The sequence below is a fragment of the Canis lupus genome, chromosome 26 (genome assembly GCF_003254725.2).
Source record: "Canis lupus dingo isolate Sandy chromosome 26, ASM325472v2, whole genome shotgun sequence".
Lineage (NCBI taxonomy): Eukaryota > Metazoa > Chordata > Mammalia > Carnivora > Canidae > Canis > Canis lupus.
The window spans coordinates 21979929-22000137 of record NC_064268.1 but is presented as its reverse complement, the minus strand read 5'-3'; the positions used below and the strand labels follow the sequence as shown (position 1 = coordinate 22000137).

The 20209-nt window shown below is 35.9% G+C and overlaps 1 protein-coding gene across 1 annotated transcript in view; it reads left to right on the top strand.

The window, feature by feature from the left end:
• The window catches only part of TTC28 (tetratricopeptide repeat domain 28), a 628115-nt gene that overhangs the window by 325042 nt on the left and 282864 nt on the right, over positions 1-20209 (top strand). The window contains 2 exon segments of the mRNA XM_025474404.3: positions 1031-1303; positions 2284-2414. Coding sequence (XP_025330189.3) covers positions 1031-1303; positions 2284-2414 — 404 coding nt within the window.

The following is a 20209-nucleotide window of genomic DNA, read 5'->3' as shown; positions in this document are numbered from 1 at the left end:
AAAACTGGTAATACTTTTTTATTTGGTCATACTGGTCTTAGAAGCAGCAGTAGATACTGGGTTGCAGTGAGGATGATGGTGATTTTGTTGGGAGAGCTTCTTTTATTGCATTTTCCAGGGAAAAGGTAGTTGGAGTTTTATTAATCAGTCATTCAGATTCAGATTGAACAAACATTTTTTGAACACCAGATGTGTTAGGGACTATCACCTATGTGGTAATGGCGAGTTTGGTGTTTTGTTTTGTTTTGTTGGTACGGTTTTATTTATTCATTTGAGAGAGAGAGAGAACATGCACAAGCCAAGGAGAGGAGCAGAGGGAGAGGAAGAAGCAGACTCTCCACTGAGCAGAGAGCCCAATCTGCCTGGCTCAATCTCAGGATCCTGGAATCATGACCTGAGCTGAAGATAGATGCTTAACCTAAGACTGAGCCACCCAATGCCCCAGAAATTGCTCATTTTCAATTTGATGCCCATGTTGTGCCAGTTACTATGGAATTATTTTAAAGCATTAAACATTCTATAGCAGTCTTCAGATTTAGCTGGGGAAATGTCTTCAAAATGAACACACGTGGAATAATTCTAAAATGGTTAAGGGTCAAACTGCAATACTTTCTATAAAAATGCAGCAGAAATTTAGGTACAAGAAATCAGATAGGCTGGAGAGCCTGAGGATACCATATGGTGGAGTCAGAACCTGAGGGATGTGCTTGTAAGATTTTGAGAGGACAGCAGGACAGAGGAGGAGAATTATTCAAGGAAAGTGATATGTCATACTCAAAGACCAGAAGGGAAGGTGAATGTGGCTTAAGCATGTGCAGTGGGGAGAAGGAGGTTACCTACCAGACTGAGGGTGGGGTTATGGAATCCTATGGATAGGTGGACACTGAGAGTGGTGCTGGATTAAAGGTTGAGGAACTTATATTTGAAATGGTCCATAAGAGATATGATACACATTTGCTTCTAGAGCATACTATAAAAGATTGTTTTGTATATCATCTATGTTCTCTTGTTTCCTTCTTTTTTCCCCCAGATTCCCTCGAGCCCACTTATCAGCAGCTTCAGAAAATGAAACTGGACAAGAGCCCCTTTGTGGTTGTGTCTGTGGTTGGACAGGAACTCCTGACAGCTGGCCATCATGGGGCCTCTGTGGTTGTCTTAGAAGCTGCTCTCAAGATTGGCACCTGCAGCCTCAAACTGAGAGGTTCTGTTTTCTCTGCCCTGAGCAGTGCTTACTGGTCTCTTGGAAACACAGAGAAGAGTACCGGATACATGCAACAGGACTTGGATGTAGCCAAGACCTTAGGTAGGGTGGCTTCTGTCTTTTATTTCAGTACAGAAAGGAAAATAAAAAAGCTGATTAACCTGACATGGATGGGAATAACATATGCAATGAAAAGTGAGTGTGTCTCTAGTATATTGTGTTTTAGAGTACTTAGGGCCTTTCTTATAACAAAATACCAAAGCTCCCGAAAGGCCAAGATATGTGGATTAACATATTCATTGCCCTCTTCAGAGATTTGGGCTCACAGATCTAATATCCCAAATGATAGTATTGATGGGTGAATCTCTCATCTTAATTTTAATTTTTGCTTACCATAGAATGCATCAGCATTTTGTTAGAGGTAATAGTACAGTGCAGTGGTTGAGTGTGGCCTGTGGGGCTAGATGGCTGAGTTTAGAATCCTGGCTCTGCTACTTACTAGACATATGATCTTCTGTAAGTTGCCTCACCTCTCTGTGCTACCATTTCCTCATTTGTAAAATAAGTGTGGCTTATGATTATGATCATTGTTACAGTGATTATTCAGTGACTTGCAGCATTGCAGTAAGAGAAGAGATATAGTAAATCTATCATCAGCACACTTGTAAAGAAGCAATATATCATAGTAGGTTTAGTTATTATTTTTTATTTTTTATTTTTCATAGTAGGTTTAGCTAACTGACTGAATCAACAAGCTGATGGTTGTTCAGAACCAGAGGTCATTAGCAGAGCATTGAGGTGACTCATAGCTTGTTTGTGTCAAGGTCTTTAACCTCTAATTTCCAGGATACCTATGTCCTTGAACGTAGTTGTATGTTATAACAACAGTTACTGTCCAGAGATTTAATTCTAGTACCATAACTTACTATAGAGAGTCTCATAGAAGATGAAAATACTTTTCTAAAAGAAGACAAAGAAAATATTAGTCAGTAAATCTGTTAATTAAATTAAGATGGGCATTATAAATTATAATTAACACTATAACTTAGAGAAATTTTATCTTTTTTTAAAATCCAACTCAGGTGACCAGACAGGAGAATGCCGAGCTCATGGGAATCTGGGCTCTGCATTCTTCTCCAAAGGAAATTATCGGGAGGCTCTCACTAACCACAGGCATCAGTTGGTGCTCGCCATGAAACTCAAGGATCGAGAGGTAGGAAGTTTACCTGTAGACCAAAAACATTTTTTTTGAAACATGGAATCCTTTTTGCTGTTCAAAATGTTTCAGGTACCCTAAAATATTATTTTTAGAAGTTGATAATCATTGCCTCCATCTTTAATCAATGATCTGGTATTGAATGTCTACCATATATAGACCTTGGAGGTATAGAATTGAATAAGACTTGGTCCCTGACCTCAAGATCTAACAGCTTGCATTGTTCAGATGCATGGCTCTTTTTCTATTCAAATATGAAGGAAAGAGACCCATTAAAAATTAACAAAAAACTGTATCTTCATGATATATCCATTAAATTAAATGAGCACACATTTACTTTATTTGAGATGGACTATTATTACTGCAAACTCTTCATGTTATTTCTTTGGTGGATTTTTAACTCAGGTAGTAGAAGCATATTAAGTCTGACTGAGAGACCTGAATTATAATGATTAAGAATATCATCCTATCTTTATTAGAGAAATGGAATATAATATTCTCAGAGCGTTGATATCCAGTAGATGCAGCCTGATAAGAAAGTGCCTGCAAAGTGGAGAGAGGGTGGGGTTTAGAGTGAAATAGACCCAGATTGGAATCCCTGCTATAGTGCTTTCTGGCTCTGGGATCTTAGGGAAATTATTACTTAGCTCCTCTTTACCTATGTTTTCTTAGAAAATAATGATCATATTTATTCCATATACTGTTGTGATAGGATTATAAATATATATATATATATATATATATATATATATATATATATATAAAGTACCTATAATGGTAGTTGGAATTCCATAAAGGGTAGCTTCTAATATCATATTATTTTTTTAATATCATATTATTAACAAGGAAAAGAAGGGTAATAGAGGCAACAACAAACTTATGAATCAGTCTATATATTGGGAAATGTATTTACTTACATCTTAGAATTTCACTGTGGGACATTATAGAAATTAATTTTTTGATTTCAATGACTTAGCATCTTTGAGTCTCTAAAACATGGTCAGTTACTAGGAAGGAATTGGGGAAGAAAAAAGCCTTTGTTTTAATGGTGTGTTGGAATCTCCCCTTAGGAAGGGGAAGAGACTTCCTTAAAGTCTCTCATTACATGGGTGTCAGAGAAAAGCCTTTGAAAGCTGCCAAAGTATATCGTTCAAGTGAGATGGACTTCAGGTGATTCTATTCTCAAGAGTGTTACCTAAATACTTTTCTCTATTTACTCTTAGTTTACAAACAATTCTTATAAGCCAGATTATCTGACTTTTTGATGTTAAGAGAATGAAAAGAGGGATCAGACTTATAGACACAGATATATTGATGGCATTAGGTGACAGCCAGGTTTAAGAACTAAAACAGCTAAGTTGCTTAGATAGGGCCATTTGGTGAAGGCTCAGATGACCATAAATATGTCAAAAACTGCATTTATAGGGGCAGCCCTGGTGGCTCAGCGGTTTAGCACCACCTTCAGACCAGGGCGTGATCCTGGAGACCTGGGATCGAGTCCCATGTTAGGCATCCTGCACGGAGCCTGCTTCTCCCTCTGCCTGTGTCTCTCATGAATAAATAAATAAAATATTAAAAAAAAAAAGAGGGCAGCCTGGGTGGCTCAGCGGTTTAAGCACCTGCCTTCTGCCCGGGGTGTGATCCTGGAGTGCCAGGATCGAGTCCCACATCAGACTCCCTGCATGGAGCCTGCTCCTCCCTCTGCCTGTGTCTCTGTCTCTCTCTCTCTCTGTGTGTCTATCATGAATAAATAAATAAAATCTTAAAAAAAAAAGAACTGCATCTCTATTTTCCTGACCATTGGGATGCATATATATTAGCGCAATTACTACATGGGGTAGAAAGACTTGAAATTAGGACATAGGATTATCGTAGGTATTAAAAAGGAGAAGCGAAAATTTTCTGCCTTCCCTATTTTTAATAGTGTAATTTTCTTTAGTCTGTGTTTTCTGAGTTTTATAAACCTTTGCTGTACAATAAGTTATTAAGGAATCATTGATTATAGGGATAGAAGGGACTTTGAGATAATATTGGAGCCAGTTTCCTCCCCAAATCTTCTCTTCTTTGAATTTCCACCTTCTTTGAATTTCCACCCTGTCTCCCCACCCCCCCCCCCCCATCGGCCTCTATTTAACCATTACTACAGTAGTTCACCAGCCTGCCTATTGGGAACCCCTCCTTATGTATAAGTAAGACTGATTTTGACCCTCTGGGATTAGAAAGAGAATGTTCAGCTACCATAATTAATGGACTGTGGCCTCTCCTTTTCCAAGGTGAAAATCTCATTAATTTTTTCCCATTAATTTTCTCTTCAAAGTTTCTCATTATCAAAACTTGAATAATTTTTACAATCCTCTTCTGACTGTTCCCCTTTCACTGTTGCCATTATGGTTGCTGGGTTAGCCATAGGCTGGCCAAGGCAGAAACCTTCTTTTGGGATGTTCTTTCTAGAGCATGCTTCTGCTCTGTGTTGACATATTTATCTGATTTCTAAACTGACCTGTAGAATTTCTCTTTTTTCTCACTGTGTCTCTTCAGTTGTATTTGCTTCTGGAATCATACAGTGCCATTCATTTTCTTGAGAATTTAATGTAATTTTCTTTTCTCTTAATTTTAAAGGTTGTATTTGAGTACTGCTGCTTGTACATCTGCATTTAACTGGAGATCTTTATTTCCACATCCCTGAAAATAGCCAATAATTGTTAAGACTAGAATTAATATTGGTCCAGAACTTAAAGGGACATAGAAAATGCCTAGTAGGAACTATTGCAATATATGTATTTCATCCAGTTTCAAAATTTTGCTTGGCCAGTCTTCTGTGATGTAATTTATTAACATGCTATGCATATGTTAGGTGTTCATAAAGTACTGTGCTGAGGATTCTGGGCCTGGGCAGTAGGTGTGGGGTCACTCCCCTTGAGGAACTTATATTGTCTTAGAGACAGAATTTAATATAACACAAATATTAAAACAATGTTTCTGCAATAAATAATGAACATTGTCTTTAATCACTGCCAAGATTCTTGGATTCCAGAGGAGACAGAGACTGGTAGAGACTTGTGAGAGCTTTGTGAAACAGGTGGAACTCAAGTTGTTCCTTAAGTGAGATGTAGAAATTGGCAAGCAGGTTCTGAAATCTGGTTAGCATATCAGTCATGTTATCCCTCATATCACTCATGAAGGATGAGATAGTTCAAACCATTAGCAAAGGTCAGGTCCTATTTTCTACTATCCTATTTGTTAAGGTCACAGACTTAGTTTTTTAATAAGATAAGAGTTGTTAAAAAAAATGTAAGAGTTGTTAGTTTTATCTAGTTATATAAAAAAATCATGAAAATAACCAACCATAAGCCTACCATCCTTTTGATATTTTGGGTATGATCTTTTGGTCATATGTATACCTATCCAAACAAAAATTGAGATCCTATTGTGGTACGTTTATAACTTGTTTTTTCCTTAATATTTTCACATTTTTGTATTTTATTAAATGTTCTACTGAAAGTCTTATGGTTTTAGCACAAATTATTTTGTCTATACCTCTTCCATAATGCATTTAGTTTGCTTCAAAATTTTTGGTATTATAAAATATGGAAAAAATCTTTGTAAATAAATCTTTGATCATATCTCTCATCATTTCCTTTGGCTAGATTATTAAAAGTGGGCTTGCTTGGAAAAAAAGTATTAAGGCTTCTGATCCTACTAAACAGCTCTCAGAAAGGCTATGTATGTTTTCATTCCTACCAGCAATGTATCAGATATTCCATTTCCCTGGACTGGCCAACACTAGGCATTACTAAATAATAGATAAAATAAAAAGTCAAATTGATAAGTAAAAAAAAAAGTGACATCTTACTGTTTTACTTTGAATTTCTTTGATCACTGTTGGGGCTATTTTTTAAAAAGTTTAATATACTTATTAGATAGAGGCAGAGGGAGGGGTAGAGGGGAAGAATCTCAAGCCGACTCCACTCTAAGTACAGAACCCCATGGGAATCAATCTCATGATCCTGAGATCGTGACCTGAGCCAAAATCGAGAGTTGGATACTTAACTGACTGAGCCACTCAGGCACCCGAGGGATGACTATTTTTAAAAATATCTTTCATAAAGAACTTTAATACTCATCTTATTTTTCTGTTGTGATGTTGGTTATTTCCTTTTTTTAATGTTTTTTTGATGTTCATTATTTTATATTGATTTAATCCTGGACCTTGCTATGTCAGCCCAGTGAGCTATTGGACAATTTGTGTTCTAATGCATAGTTTTAATTATTGTTGCTTTATTATGCATTTTACATCTGCTACAAGTTTCATAACATTAATTCTTTTAAAAAAATGTCTAGAATATCCTTATCTCCCCTCACTACCCCCAAATAAACTTTAAAATAATTTTGTCAAAATTTGGATATTCTCCCATTGGTATTTTTGTTGAGCTTTACATATTAATTACGGGTAAATTTATATATTTTTATTTTATTTTATTTTATTTATTTTTAAAAAATTTATATCTTTTTAATAGTCGATCTTCTACTCAGGAGCCTGATCTGTTCTTGCATTTCACCTTTTATGCTCTTTGGTGATCTGCACTTTTAGGGAGAGTTTTTCCATATTTATTTATTTTTGTTTGAGTATAGTTGACATACAATGTTATATTAATTTCAAGTGTACACATAGTAGTTCAACAAGTTTATATGTTATGCTCTGCTCACAACAAATATAGCTACCATTTGTCACCATACAGTGCTATTACAATATCATTGACTATATTCCCTATGTTGTGACTTTTATTCCTGTGACTTATTCATTCCATAACCAGAAGCCTATCTCCCACTTCCTTTCACTTATTTTTCTCATCCTCTCACCTTCCTTCCCTATGGCAACCATCAGTTTGTTCTCTGTATTTATAAGTCTGATTTTGCTTTTTAATTTTCTTTCTTTCTTTTTTTTTCTTTAAAGAGAGAGAGAAAAGTGGGGAGGAAAAGGGAGAGAAAGAACCTTTAGTAGTCTTCACATCCAGCATGGAAGTTGACATAGGGCTCAGTCTTAGAACTCTGAGATCATGACCTGAGCCAAAATCAAGAGTTGGATTCTTAACCAACTGAGCCATCAAGGCACCCCCATTCATTTGTTTTTTTTTAGATTCTGCATTTGAGTGAAATCATATGGTATTTATCTTTCTCAGTCTGACTTATTTCACTTAGCATAATACCTCCTAGCCCTCTTGTCACAAATGGCATGATCTCATTTTTTTTTATTTTAATGGCTGCATAAAAACAAAGCTGGAGATATCACAGTTCCAGATTTTAAGATATACTATAAAGCTGTAGTAATCAAAACAGTGTGGTACTGGCACAAAAATAGACACATATATCAATGAAACAGAATAGAGAACCCACACTTAAATGGCCAATTAATGTATGACAAAGGAGGCAAGAATATAAAATGAGAAAAAGATAGTCTCCTCAAAAATGGTACTGGGAAAACTGTATATAGAAGAATGAAATTAGATCATTTCTAACGCTGTATACAAAAACAAACTCAAAATGGGTTAAAGGCCTAAATGTGTCCTAGACCTAAATGAATCCTAGAAGAGAACATCAGCAATAATTTCTCTGACTTCGGCCACAATGGTTTTCTAGACATGTTTCTTAAGGCAAGGGAAACAAAAGCAAAAACAGAAACAAAAACAAACAAAACCCATTTGGACTACATCAAAATAAAAAGCTTTTGCACAGAAAAGGAAACCATCAACAAAACAAAAAGGCAACCTACTGAATGGGAGAAGATATTTGCAAATGATATATCTGATATGGGGTTAATATTCCAAAATATATAAAGAACGTACACAAGTCAACACCAATGAAACAAATAACCCATTTTTTCCCTCTGAGTATTTAATATATCTTGTTGGAAATAGGACATTTTTTTCCAACATATATAGGTTTTTAAAATTAGATACTGGTGGGGGCACCTGGCTGGCTCAGTCAGTAGAGCATGCAACTCTTGATCTTGGGGTTGTGAATTTGAGCCCCATCTTGGATGTGGAGATTACTTAATAATATTGTAAGGAAACAAAACAAAACTAGGTATTGATGGTATATAGAAAAGGTGTTTGTTTTATATGTTTTGCATGTTTTGACCATGTGAAAATTCTCTCATAGCTCATAATTTTTTGTTGATTCTTGTAAATTTTCTTGTAATAGGATTTTTTTTGTTGGAAATAATGATAGTTTTGTGCATTTGTTTCCTTACATTATCCCTTTTTTTCTTCTTAATTACTGCACTGGTTAGAACTTTGAGAACTCTCCCCAAAAGAATCACTCTTCCTCTTGAGTACAAGAAGTTCAGAGAATGTACTTTTTATAACTATCCTATTCTTTTTTTTTTTAAGATTTTATTTATTTATTCATGAGAGACAGAGAGAGAGAGAGAGAGAGAGAGAGAGGGAGAGGAAGAGAGGCAGAGACATAGACAATGGGAGAAGCAGCCTCCCTGCAAGGAGCCCGATGCAAAATTTGATCCCAGATCCTGGGATCACACCCTGAGCTGAAGGCAGACACTCAACTGCTCAGCTACCCAGGCTTCCCTATAATTATCCTATTCTTACATTGTATCTGTGACCTCAAATTGTACCTTGGTTTCCCTCTTGCATTATTTTAATATTGAAATAAAATAATAGAAAACTGCCTTTTGAAACAAAAAGTAACCACTCTGAATGCTGTGACTGTAAGAATAACAAGCTATATCTTTCTGCATTTTATATCTTTGGCTATAGTACACTTTAATATTGTCCCAAATAGTGATATAGCAGCCTGGAACCACTTTGTCCACTTACCTTAAAAAGCAATAGGTTGGGACACCTGGGTGGCTCAGTGGTTGAGCATCTGCCTTTGGCTCAGGGCATGATCCTGGGGTCCTGGGATCGAGCCTCACATCAGGCTTCCTTCATAGAGCCTGCTTCTCTCTCTGCCTATGTCTCTGCCTTTCTCTCATGAATAAATAAAAAAAAATTTTTTTTAAAAAGGCAATAGGTTTTTCTTTTATACAGTTAGTTACTCTCTCAGATACTTAATAGGGGAGGTGATACCTTCTCCATAGGAATTTTTCATTCTAACTAACCTTCTGTCTGCTTTAATGGTTTGAAAATTAATTTCAGGTTCCCACAGAGACTTTCCTATGAGCCAATATTAATTGTCAGAAGAGTGCATAAATTATGATGTATTAGCGATGTTGTTCTGTATCCAGGAAATCTGATATGCAAATATGCTGATGACTCTGAAGGTTTTTTTATCAGTCTGATTTCTCTCCTGAGCGTCATATTTCTTTATCCAGCTGCCTCCTTGACACCCACCTTTGATTCTGTATGCCTAACTTAGCCCTTAGTCTATGCCTCTTTCTGCCTTTGCTGTTTGTCCTGTTGTTCAAGCCACTTGAATTTCATGTTTGGCTTATTACTGGGTTTTCTTTCTGGCAACCTCTTTTCTGCCTCCTGCTTTACACTGTGCCATCTTTTGCCTGGACCCTTGCAGAACTTCCTGAACTTTCTAACATGTACTCTCCTAAAAGTAAAGAGGAGAGGGTGTCTACTACTTGGACCTATGAGCATAGCCTGAAATTGCTGCCATAAGTAGGTAATTTCTTTCAAGTATAGTGCAGTGTGGTTGAGAGTATGAACTTAGATAATAGACAAACTTGAACTTTGGCTTATTATCATGTAATCCTGAAAATTATGTAAACTCTTCTAAGTGTGATGGATATGGAAGTTGTTTCCAATTTTTGGCTATGAAAAAGCTGCTAATAAACATTCTTGTATATATCTTTTGGGAAACATCAGCACTTACATCTGTTAAGCATTTGGTCATATATGTATTTAGATTTATTAGATTTTCTGAAAAAAAATCTGAAATCTTAGTTTTCTGAAATAGTTGCACCAAGTTATATCATCAGCAGTGTAAGGGATTGTGAAGCTTTAATAGCAGATATAGAAAAAGAAAAAGAACAAGGCATAAGGAAACACCAATATCTGAGTAGATAAGTCTGTATGTGTAGTTAGATGGAGGAAGTGATTATAATAGCTACTACTATACTTATTGTTGTAAGGATTAAACGAGTTCATATAAGTGTTTCCTTATCACAGTGCTTGAGACACAATAAGAATTCAAAAATGGTGCTACTGTTATTATTAGCATTATCATTGTCACCATCATTTAAATGATTCATATGCAGTTGCATATGCCTATGTAATATCAGAGCTTAATTCAGTGTAAAATTGTTTTCCACCAGATAGTCCAGTAAACTGAACATACTTGGAAAAAGTGATATTTATTCGTTAGGTAACTTTGCATACCTCTTGTCACACTGGAGAATGTAAATATTGTAATTTGTGAAATCTGTTTTAGCTCTGCCCTGATTTTAGTTTCTTCTCAATTGGATCCATCACCTACAGAGATCTTTGAGTTATCCCTTGAAAATTTAGTTCTGATCATGCAGTTTTCCTGCTTAAAAGCCTTTGACAACTTTCTCAGGCCTTCAGAATAAAGTCCAAACACCTTCATAATCTTTTCCCGTTATTCTGTATGGCATACACTGTATCATCTGTTCATACAAGTCTACTTGCCATACTTTGTTAAACATGCCTTATACTTTACCCTCAGTATCTTTACTTGTTCTAGGCCCTCTGTGTAGAGGACCCTATCTTTGACCCCTCAGCAAGGTTTTCTTTATTCAAGTTTCATTAAATCGTCTCTGAATCATGAAAGCTCTGTTTTTTCAATTTTTATCTTTTTTACCCATTATCATACAATGTTGATGAATCCTGATTTACCAATCCATTTATTTTAATGGTTAGTGCCTTTTGTATTCTATTTAAAAAAAATATTTGTGTATCCCAATATCATGAAAATGTTCTTCTGTGATGCCTTAGTTAACCTTTTGCATTTAGGTCTCCTGCCTCTTGGAATTTACATTTGTGTTTGGTTTGGGGTAGGGATCAAAGTTCAGCTTTTTCTTTCATCTGAATCTCCAATTGATCCAGTACTGTATATTCCATAAGACTGCACTGTGTGCTACTTTTGTCGTAAGTCAGGTATCAGGTATATAAAGGGACTCTCTCAAAATGAGTGGGAAATATCAGAGAGGATGATAGAACATGAGAGACTCCTAACTCTGGGAAATGAACAAGGGGTAGTGGAAGGGGAGGTGGGGGGAGGATGGGGTGACTGGGTGACAGGCACTGAGAAGGGCACTTGACAGGATGAGCACTGGGTGTTATACTATGTGTTGGCAAATCAAACTCCAATAAAAAGATACACATACGCAAAAAAATAAAGGGACTCTCTTTTCTGCACTGTTGATCTCATTGTCTATCTTTATACCAATAGCACATTGCCTAATTATTGCAGCTTTTTAATGAGTCTGGAATTCTAATCAGGTAATTCTAGTAGCTTTGTATTTCTTCAGATTGCTTTGACTATTCCAGGTTCTTTACATTTATATACATTAAATAAACATAGACTCAAACATCCTGTTGAAATTTTGGTTGGGATAGTATTGAGTCTTTAAATATATTTGAATCTTATAGTCCATGACCTTGGTATATTTCTCCATTTATGTAGGGCTTGTAAAATCTGTTTCAGCAATGTTTTATAGTTTTCAGTGTAGAACTATTGCATATCTTTCTATAGTTTTATTGTTAGGTTTTAGGTGTGTGCATGTGTACATGTGTATGCTATTATAAATGATATTTTATTTTTTCTTTTAATTCAGTAGTATTTTATTTTATTTATATTAAAATTATAGTGTAATTAACATACATGTTATATTAGTTTCAAGCATACAATATAGTGATTCAGCTATTCTATATGTTACTCAGTGTTTATCACAATAAGTATACTCTTAATCCCTTTCACCAATTTCACCCACCTCCCGACCCACCTTCCCTCTAGTAACCACCAGTTTGTTCTTTGTTGTAAATGATATTTTAAAATTTTATTTTTTCCTGCTTCTCTTCCTGGACCCAGATATTCAACAACTCTTGGAATAGGTTTACTTGCTCAGCCACTTATATTCCCATACTACTTTGTTTTTTATGTCTATATATTTTTACCATTATATAAGTAATATATGAGTTAGTTACTGATGTAAAAGATTAAAACATTGTCCTTTCCGGAAATAACTTCTGTTACCAGTTTGAAGTATTTCCTTTCTAGATTTACACTATCTACTGTGGTAGCCACTACTGTGTGTGGCTGTTGAGCATTTATTTAAAATGTGAATAGTTTGAATTGAGATGTTGCTGTAAATATAAGATATACACTGAACTTTGAGGATTTAGGATGAAAAAAAAAAGAATCCAAAGTATCTCATTGCTAAATTTTTGTTTGACTACAGTCAAATGTATTTTGGATACACTGGATTAAATAAAATATGTTATTAATTCCACTTTTCTTGTTCTATATTTTTACTGTGGTTATTAGAAGGTTTAAATTATATATGTTAGGTAGAATGACTCTAGCCATTTTCTATTATAGTTTTGTTTTTCATATGTGGGAATAAGATATTGTTTACCAAATGGCTTTTTTTTACTTGATAGTCTTAAACCTCTTTCCATGTTAGCATTTGTAGATCTATCACATTATTTTGAACTTCTTTGTAGTGACATGTATTATGGTTGTACCATTTATCTACTGATGGAATGTATAGGAAGTTGTTTTTTCCCCTTTTACAAGGATGATTGTAATAAAAAAGACCTCATACAAGTCACTTTGTATACATATAGGAGTAGAGTACTGCCTAGCAAGTGGAATTGCTGAGTACACAGCTATAATACACATTTTATTTATTGATTGATTTTTATAATACACATTTTAAATTAAAAGATTTTACCAAATTGTACTCCAAAAAGGTTGTTCTAAACTCATAAGCTCTTAGTAGATCTTAATCTTTTTTTTTTTTCAAATAGATTGGCAAAGCATAGCCCCTAGTGATACCTCAGTTATAGTACTTACCATTTGTTTGTATTGGTGGTCTTTTCTTCATTGTATAATTTTCCTCATTGTATAATTCCTTCTGGAGGGAAAAGAGAATAGCTTTTTTATATCGATAATCTCATTTGTTCCTCATTCAACACATGTTTACTACTCAGTACTTACTATGAACCAGATGCTATAATGCCTTTGGGTATAAAGGTGGATATGCCATTGTTCTTGCCCTCAAGATCAAATATTCTGACAAACCATCGCAGTGTTCCAGTCCAGTATCAATAAATACTTTTTAGCCTGGAGGAAAAATATTGAGGGTTATAGTAGGTAAAGGGTGCTCTTATCTCTTTGGTTCTTATGAATGGTGGTCTTAATTTTATTCAGAGCTGGAGAAGAAGACTTACAGAAGCCCAGCTGTAAATACCAACTAAGTTTATTTTTCTTTTCTGCAGGTATTTTGTGTCAGGAACTAAAATCTAAAGTTTACATTCAAAAGGATACTTTTCGTATTCTGATAATACCTACCAATAAGAAATTTTGTAAAATGGAATTTCATTCTTTGTGATTTTGAAGATTAAAGGTAAATTATAATCATTATCAATTTATGAACCTGTAGGTTCACAGGCACAGTTACTCCCTTCCCCCCGCCCCTGCACCAAGGACTACTTGACTTTTTGAGAAAATTGATCCTTGTAGATTTCCTTTAGGATGTAGCTACAGGAAATTAATTAGACAATTTTTGATGACATCATCCGGACAACAGCACTTCCTCTGAAAGCAGTGCTATTTTTCTTGGACCTTTTTTTGCAGTATTTTCTACACTGTGTATATTAGTATATTAGTATGAAGTCCACACAAAGACTTCTAGGGGTGTGCGTGTGAGAGAAACACACACACACACACACACAGACAAAGAATGTAGTGAAATAATTATTCTCTATCAGTAGTACAAGAGAGTAGGTTAAAAGGTAAAAAAGCATTGCATTTTAGCAGAGAACCATATCCTCATAGGGAGTATTAAGTTCAGGAGGGGAAGGTTTGGCAATGTTTTCAGTAGTGTGTATCTTAGAGGCTTTTAAGAAACAAATAAGATTCTTAAGCTGTAACTCTTCAAATCACTAAAGAGTTGGAAAGTAGACACTTGTGAAGAGTGGAGATAGGACATCAATTTCTTGATTGTGCTCTTTGTACTTTGTATTATAAATTAGCTGAGCCAGAGCTTTTGGCCTGTAATGAGTCATAAAAAAAGCTCTTTTTCTCATACTGATAAAATAGTTATTGCCTCAAAAGAAGTTGTACAGGGGCAGCCCTCGTGGCTTAGCGGTTTAGCGCCACCTTCAGCCCAGGGCGTGATCCTGGAGACCCGGGATTGAGTCCCACGTCAGGCTCCCTGCATGGAGCCTGCTTCTCCCTCTGACTGAATCTCTGCCTCTCTCTCCTTCTGTGTCTCTCATGAATAAATAAATTAAAAAAAAAAAAAAGAAGTTGTACACCCAGTGAATATGTGTGTATGTATGTGTAATGTTTGATATGTTTGCATATCATTCAGCCCTTAGCTGTTCCATTCTTCAACTAATTTTTTCAAGTTCTACTTTATCATCACTTAACCCATTGTATTTTTGGGTATCCTCTTCCAACCATAGTGTTTTGCAGTCTCTTCTACAGAGTAGAAAAGAATCTCAGACTAGGAATGAGGAGATCTAAATTTGAATCCTGGTTTTGCTACCAGTGACCATATATTATGGGCAGACCTCTTTTGGAAACTCTCTTGTTGCTGGCTCTCCATCTGTAAACAGAAACACCAGATCAGATGATGTCCAGTGTAGTAGCCACAAGTAGTTACATTAAATTAAATTAATTAGGATTAGGGTAAACAATTCAATTCCCCAGTCACAATAACCACATTTTAAGTGCTCAATAGCCCATGTGTTTAGTGGCTACCAAATCAGATACAGAAAAAATTTCTGTTATCTAAAGTTTTATTGAATAGTGCAATTAGAGTTTTATGTAGCTCTAAATTTTAATCAGAAGGCAAAAAAGTACATCAGTGTGAATCACAGACCACCTTCATTTTTCCATAGTACCTGCTATTTATATACTAGAATCATCTGTATTTTCTTTTGATACACAGGGAAAGAGGGAGGATTCTGCTTCTGATAATGACAAAAAAGCTCAGCCACATATAACAACTGTGAACTTTGGGAAAAAGATAAAACAAATAAATATGTGGAAGTACTGGAGAGTGACCAAAAGCTAGCAGAAATTGAAGAAAATTAACACTTGAAATAAGGGAATAACACTAGATGAATTTTCTGTTTTTTAAAAAATGATATTTTAATTCCAGTGTTGTTAACATACAGTGTTATATGAGTTTTCAGTACAATATAGTGATTTAGCATTTCCATGTATTATTCAGCGCTCATCATAATAAGTGTACTCTTAATCTCCTTCACCTATTTAACCCATCCCCCCCACCCACTTTCCCTCTGGAAACCATCAGTTTGCTCTTTTTTTTTTAAGATTTTTAAATTTATATATTCGAGAGAGAGAGAGAGAGAGAGAGAGTCAGAGACATAGGCAGAGGGAGAAGCAGGCTCCAGGGCAGGAGCCTGATGCGGGACTGGATCCTGGGACTCCAGGACCACGCCCTGGCCCAAAGGCACCTAGGTGCTAAATCGCTGAGCCACCAAGGGATCCCCAGTTTGCTCTCAATAGTTAAGAGTCTGTTTTTAGTTTGTCTCTCTCCCCATTTCCTTTGTTCGTTTGTTGCCTAAATTCCACGTATGAGTGAACTCAAATAGTATATGTCTTTCCCTGCTTATTTCACGTAGCATTATACTCTCTAGACCCATCCATGTTGTTGCAGATGGCAAGATTTCATTCTTTTTTGTGGATCAATAATATTTTCATTGTATATATGTATACCACATCTTCTTTATCCATTCATCTATAAATGGACACTCAGGCTGCTTCCATAATTTGGCTATTATAAATGATAATTTCTTATTTTTAATGTCTTTATTGCCAGAGTGCCAGCACCATACCCCACAATGGTACTGAAATGTATATAGAAATCTGTAGCCTTATTGGTCGTGGTATTGGAGAACCTAGTTGGCCTCACAATGGTAACTAGAAAGTAAGAAGGAAATCCTGGAAAGGAGGTACCTACATAGAGAAGCCCTAGATTCTGTGTATAGTCTTGCCAGATCTCTAGATAATCTCTGAAGTAAGCATATGAGGACAGATTCCAAGCAACTTGGCTAAGGCTAAAGGAACTGAAGAGATTTCAGCTGCTGCTCACTTCAGGGCAGCTTGGTGTTTGAGTTTGTTAGGATTGACTGCCTGCAAAAACAAAAAAAGTTGATACTCTGTAGGGTAGTATAACAAAGTCCTGAGTGCCTTCAATGTATCATTCACAATGTTCAGGATATATTCTTAAATTATTGGACATATGAAGAAACTGGAAAATGATTTATACTGAAGAGAAAAGGCATTCCATGAGACCAAACTCGACCCAAAGAATGGGGAAAAATTAACAAGGCAGGAAACCACAAATGTTGGAGAGGATGTGGAGAAAAAGGAACCCTCTTACACTGTTGGTGGGAATGTGAAATGGTGCAGCCACTCTGGAAAACTGTGTGGAGGTTCCTCAAAGAGTTAAAAATAGACCTGCCCTACGACCCAGCAATTGCACTGTTGGGGATTTACCCTAAAGATACAGATGCAATGAAACGCCAGGACACCTGCACCCCGATGTTTCTAGCAGCAATGTCCACAATAGCCAAACTGTGGAAGGAGCCTCGGTGTCCATCGAAAGATGAATGGATAAAGAAGATGTGGTTTATGTATAAAATGGAATATTACTCAGCCATTAGAAACGACAAATACCCACCATTTGCTTCAATGTGGATGGAACTGGGGGGCAGTATTATGCTGAGTGAAGTAAGTCAATCGGAGAAGGACAAACAGTGTATGTTCTCATTCATTTGGGGAATATAAATAATAGTGAAAGGGAATATAAGGGAAGGGAGAAGAAAAGTGTGGGAAATATCAGAAAGGGAGACAGAACGTAAAGACTGCTAACTCTGGGAAACGAACTAGGGGTGGTGGAAGGGGAGAAGGGCGGGGGGTGGGGGTGAATGGGTGACGGGCACTGAGGGTGGCACTTGATGGGATGAGCACTGGGTGTTATTCTGTAAGTTGGGAAATTGAACACCAATAAAAAATAAATTTATTATAAAAAATAGCAAAACAAACAAACTCGACCCAAAGATTGGAATCGATAGACAAGAATTTTTAAACAGTTTTTATAACTGTGTTCAAATCTGGAAAGTAAAATATGCTCATAATGAAGAAAAGAGATAGAAAATCTCAATAGAGGAATAGAACTATTCTATAAGAAAGTAAAGAAAGCAAAATGAATTATAGTACTGAAAAGTACAATATCTGATATTAAAACATTCACTGAATGGGTTGTTGTTGTTTTCAAGAGAGTAGGGGTAGGGGCAGAGGGAAAGAGAGAGAATCTTAAGCAGACTACCTGCCCAGTGTGGAGCCCGAGATGCAGGGTTCAATCCCACAACTCCAAGATCATGACCCAAGGTGAAGGGTTGGACACTTAACCGATTGAGCTGCCCAGGCAACTTTACAGAATGGGTTTAATTGAATATTGGAGATGACAAAGAATGAAGTATGAACTTGAAGATAGGTCAGTTAAAATTATATAATCTGAAAAGAATTAACAGAGCCTCAGTGTCTTGTTGGACAATATCAAAGGGTTATACACACACACACACACACACACACACACACACACACGTTGCAGAAAGATAAATAAAATAATGGAAAAAAATATTGGTAGAAATAGTGGCTAAAATTTCCCTAAATATCATAAAAACAAATTCATAGGTTCTAAAAGTTCAGCTAACCTCAGGCAGAATAAATACAAAGGAAACCACACGTATGCAATTTATAGGGAAATGACTGTAAACCAATTTTAAAGAAAAAAATCTTGAAAGTAACCAGGGGAAAATGACCTATTACAATGAGAGGGACCAACTATACTAATGATGGCTGGTTTCTTATGAGAATTAATAGAGTCCCGAAGACAGAACAAAATTTTCAAAATGCTGAAAGGAAAACACACAAAACTCTGTTGACCCAGAATTAAAGAACAAAAATAATTTTTTTAAATTTCTATTTATTATTTATGATAGTCACACAGAGAGAGAGAGAGAGGCAGAGACACAGGCAGAGGGAGAAGCAGGCTCCATGCACCGGGAGCCCGACGTGGGATTCAATCCCTGGTCTCCAGGATCGCGCCCTGGGCCAAAGGCAGGCGCCAAACCGCTGCGCCACCCAGGGATCCGAACAAAAATAATTTTAAGAATGAAAGCAAAATAAAGATCTTCAAAGATAGGAGAAAACCATGAAAAATATTAACAGACCTGCACTATAAGAGAGGTTGAGGGAGTATTTTCAGGCTGATGGGAAATGGTATCAAATGGAAACTCAAATCTTCAGGAATAGAGGAATAACACCATAAATAATAAATATGTTGATACATATCTGCTTTTAATTTTTTCTTATAATTTAAAAATATGCATATGACTATTTAAAGCAACAATCATAACATCAAATTGTAGGATGTAAGGCATACATGGATGGTCACACATTTGATTCTCCTATGTTGGAAACATGAATAGTAAAACCAAACATTATATGTTCTCATTCATTTGGGGAATATAAATAATAGTGAAAGGGAATATAAGGGAAGGGAGAAGAAATGTGTGGGAAATATCAGAAAGGGAGACAGAACGTAAAGACTGCTAACTCTGGGAAACGAACTAGGGGTGGTGGAAGGGGAGGAGGGTGGGGGGTGGGAGTGAATGGGTGATGGGCACTGGGGATTATTCTGTATGTTGATAAATTGAACACCAATAAAAAATAAATTTTTTTAAAAAAAGGAAAAGGTCTTGCAGTTTCTTTAAAATCTAAATGTACGCTGACCACTCCAAGTCCACTCCTAGATATTTACCCCAGAGGATTGAAAACATAAGTCTGCAAAAGGACTTGTACAAGAATGTTCATAGCAGTTTTATTTATAATAGCAAAATCTGAGACTAGCCAAAGTGTTTCTCATTGGAAGCATGGATATATAAACCTCTATATAGTTGTAAAATATATGCAGTGACATGAATGAATCTCAAAAACATGAGATTATGTAAAAAGTAAAAAACAAAAGAGAATGTATTTTATGATTGCATTAGCAACAAGTTAAAGAACACGCAAAACTAATCTGTGGTGAAAACAGATCAGGAGTTGCCTTTGGGAGCCAAAGTGTGGGCTGGGATTGACTAAGAAGGGATATGAATGAACTTTCTAGGTAAAGCACATTTTTTGAGATAAAGCACGTTTAGTAAATTGTTAGTAATTGCAGAATCTTTATAGATGTATTAAAATATATATTATATTAATCACATAATTCTTTTTTAGATTTATTTAATTATTTGAAAGAGAGAAAGAGAGATGGGCAGAGGGAGAAGCAGACTCCCTCCGGAGCAGGGGTCTGACATGGGGCTCTATCCCAAGATCCTGGGATCATGACCTGAGCTGAAGGCAGATGCTTAACCAACTGAGCCACCCAGGTGCCCCACCATATAATTCTTAAACTCACCCTATATTCACCATATAATTCTTAAAACTTTCCTGTATCTTTGTAATTTTTCACTGTAAGATATTAGAAAATTTAAAGAAAAAAAGACTTGGTGGTAAAAGAGGGATAAGCAGTAATTCTAGTGATCAGTCTCTTGGTG